The following is a 3361-nucleotide window of genomic DNA, read 5'->3' on the forward strand; positions in this document are numbered from 1 at the left end:
AAACCATCTACTAAGGAAATATTTACGAAATTATTTACAAAATTAAGAAATAGGTCAATAGAATTAAGATTATCTATAATAAACGAAACAAACGAAACAAAGTGAATAAAACGTGTCCTCAGATTATGCTAATTATAAATTATAAATTACAAGGTCATGATTAAAGTAAGTATAAATAAGAAGATTAACATCACAATTATTAAAATTAACGCGGAACCAATGAAAACATTGTAATAAGAGAGTAACGTGTAAAACAACAATAAAGTATCTCAAATTGAAATATAAATTGAATTATAAAATTATAAATTGTAAGTTAGTATTAACATTAAAAGAAAACATTTGCAGGAAACAATGGTACAAAAAATTAATTGACAAAGTAATTGAAAAATTATTGGAAAGTAATGGAAAGTAATTGAGAAAGTGGAAGGAAACGTAATTGAAGCATAATTAAAACATAATTGAAACAGTGTCAAACAATGCAAAATCGAATTAAAATTATAAAATTGAACCGCTAATTAAAACAAATAAACACATCAAATAAATAAAGAATAACTGAATCAAGAATTAAAAAGTAAAACAATTGGTTGCAGGTTATATTATTACATAAATATATGCACATGTATATACAGGTATTGGTTGCAGGTTATATTATTATTATTATATATTATTACGTGAATATATGCATAAGTATATACAGGTATTGGTTGCAGGTTATATTACTATATAAATATATGCACATGTATATACAAGTCTTGGTTGCAGGTTATATTATTACACACATATATGCACAAGTATATACAGGCATTGGTTGCAGGCTACATTATTATATGAATATATGTATATACAGGTATAGGTTGCAGGTTATATTATTACATGAATATATGCATAAGTATCTACAGGTATTGGTTGCAGGTAATGGTTGCAGGTTATATTATTACATAAATATATGCGCATGTATATACAGGTATTGGTTGCAGGCTATATTATTACATGAATATATGCATAAGTATATACAGGTATTGGTTGCAGGTTATATTATTACATGAATATATGCACAATTATATACAGGTATATGCATGTAAGGCTTTCAAACGTATGTAGTTATTCCAATTATAGAAAACAAGTTAATACCAACATATAATATATGAACACTACATCATGCAGATTATACGATCGTTGCTATCAGAAAGCAATTACCCATGCACTAACGTTAATTACGAATTGCAAATAACGAAACCTGGTAAAGTAGAGTATATATCGAACATAGGGTAGGGTACTTACTATTTCATATAGGTCCGTACGTGAAACGCAGAGAGATGAATAAATTAAATTAGAATTAAATACAGATATTAGATATGCAGGTAAAATTAGGAAATAAAATTATTGAAAACTAAATACCGGAATAAAGTAATTAGTAAACAAAAGCGAACAATAATAAATTAAATTAGAATTAAATACAAATATTAGATATGCAGGTAAAATTAGGAAATAAAATTATTGAAAAATAAATTAAATTAGAATTAAATACAGGTATTAGATATGCAGGTAAAATTAGGAAATAAAATTATTGAAAACTAAATACCGGAATAAAGTAATTAGTAAACAAAAGCGAGCAATAATAAATTAAATTAGAATTAAATACAAATATTAGATATGCAGGTAAAATTAGGAAATAAAATTATTGAAAAATAAATACCGGAATAAAGTAATTAGTAAACAAAAGCGAGCAATAATAAACAATACACAACCAGGAAGTTAGTAAGTTCTAAAATTAATATCGTCGCACTTATAATAATATCGCAATTGCGCTTTCTAGTGTAATAGGCAGTTAGAATCAAGTATAAATATATGAAAGACTCAAACAATAAAATAAAATAACCCTCTAGTGACTCAAAATGTACCAAAATATACTGAATTATATAAAAATTGTATAAACCCCAAAATAATACAGACCTCTATTGTCAAAAATCGAATTGAGCAATAAAAACAAAATCAAAAGCCAAAAAATTACTAAACACAACTATGAAATTCAAAACCAGTAAAATTGTCCCTATGGTGATTCTCAATGTACTAAAATATCTAAACCCCAAAAAATATAGACCTCTATTGATAAAAAATCCAATTAAGAGATAAAAAATCAATTCAATAAATAATAATCAAAATTTACAAAATTCAAAATTCGCAAACGGTAGAGGTAATCGGAAAAAACATCACCTGGATAAAAAGTCACCCCAAAAAAGTTAGAGGACAAAACATCACCTGGATAAAAATTCACCCGGAAAAAACATCACCCAGATAAAACATCACCATGAAAAAACTTCACCCGGAAAAAACATCACCCAATCCGATTAAAAACTAAAATTATTACTGTTATTACTCTATCATATGATTTTCTTTAATGTATTTTTAAATGCTGTGTTTTTTTTATTTCAATTTTTATTCCTATTTTATTTTCTTGACGGAGGTGGTTTATTTTGCTAGTTTAGTTTGAGCGCAATTGAATTTGGGAAACTGCTCTACATAAATGTATTTTGATTGATTTGATTGATTGATAAAATTACTAATAAAAGATGCATTGTATAATTGTAAACAGGAGAAATCATTGCAAATTAAGTATTAAAAACAGAGTTTTTAAATGTAATCGTAATCTCTTGTAAGTAGTATGGTATGTCCTATCGCTTGTAAAGCTATGGGTATGGTAACAAACTCATTATTCAGATCGTTGCAAATGTTTCGCAATCTTCGTTGATGGTTAATTGTGTTGAGATGTTTTTTTCAAGGTTGGTCGACCTTCTTGAAGTTGATTAAATGCATTGATATTCATCGATCTGTCTAACTGGAAAGCTCTCAGTAAGGTCCAAATTGACGGGTTAGAATGGCCCACTAAACTCCTAAAAGAACTGTTCCAGCCTTCGCAAATATTGTTTGTTCGAGCATTCCCACTAACTGTTATTTCATTCATGTTCCAAAGTTCAGGGGGAAATACTGGTGGTGTCCTCCTCAAAAGTATGGTGAGTGGATTATTGCCGGGCACTATTCTTAATTTTCCACGACAATAAAATTCATCAAAATAATTGACAAATTTTCTTATGTCGTCATCATTATTTGGGATGTTATTTAACAAATAAATTATCCCTTCTTCCACATCTTGGATTCGTAGAAAGGCGAGCCCATCGACCATTCCTACAAAGTGTCTTATGTTTTCATTTTGCTTATAAGTCGCACTTAATCCAAGTTCATTAATTTTCCTCCAGGAACTCTGTGTCAGATGAAAAAAACATGCTTTAATCTGAACGTGGTGACCAAACACGTCTTGAATTCCTCTCCGGGGGGCAATTTCGAAATCAATCATAACATCAGT

General features: G+C 28.3%; 2 protein-coding genes across 2 annotated transcripts; one reads left to right on the forward strand and one right to left on the reverse strand.

Annotated features, from left to right (window-relative positions):
* Positions 1–611: 611 nt before the first annotated feature.
* HELRODRAFT_65844 (hypothetical protein) lies at positions 612–1046 on the forward strand (the record flags this gene model as incomplete). The annotated part of the gene is made up of 1 exon (XM_009021887.1): positions 612–1046. The coding sequence occupies one exon, from the start codon at positions 612–614 to the stop codon at positions 1044–1046; it is 435 nt and encodes a 144-aa protein (XP_009020135.1).
* A 1585-nt stretch (positions 1047–2631) lies between these two features.
* HELRODRAFT_162022 (hypothetical protein) lies at positions 2632–3352 on the reverse strand (the record flags this gene model as incomplete). The annotated part of the gene is made up of 2 exons (XM_009021888.1): positions 2632–2740; positions 2838–3352. 2 exons carry the CDS (start codon positions 3350–3352, stop codon positions 2632–2634), a joined length of 624 nt encoding a protein of 207 aa, XP_009020136.1.
* Positions 3353–3361: the final 9 nt, after the last annotated feature.

The sequence above is a fragment of the Helobdella robusta genome, assembly GCF_000326865.2.
Source record: "Helobdella robusta unplaced genomic scaffold HELROscaffold_3, whole genome shotgun sequence".
In the NCBI taxonomy this organism is placed as follows: domain Eukaryota; kingdom Metazoa; phylum Annelida; class Clitellata; order Rhynchobdellida; family Glossiphoniidae; genus Helobdella; species Helobdella robusta.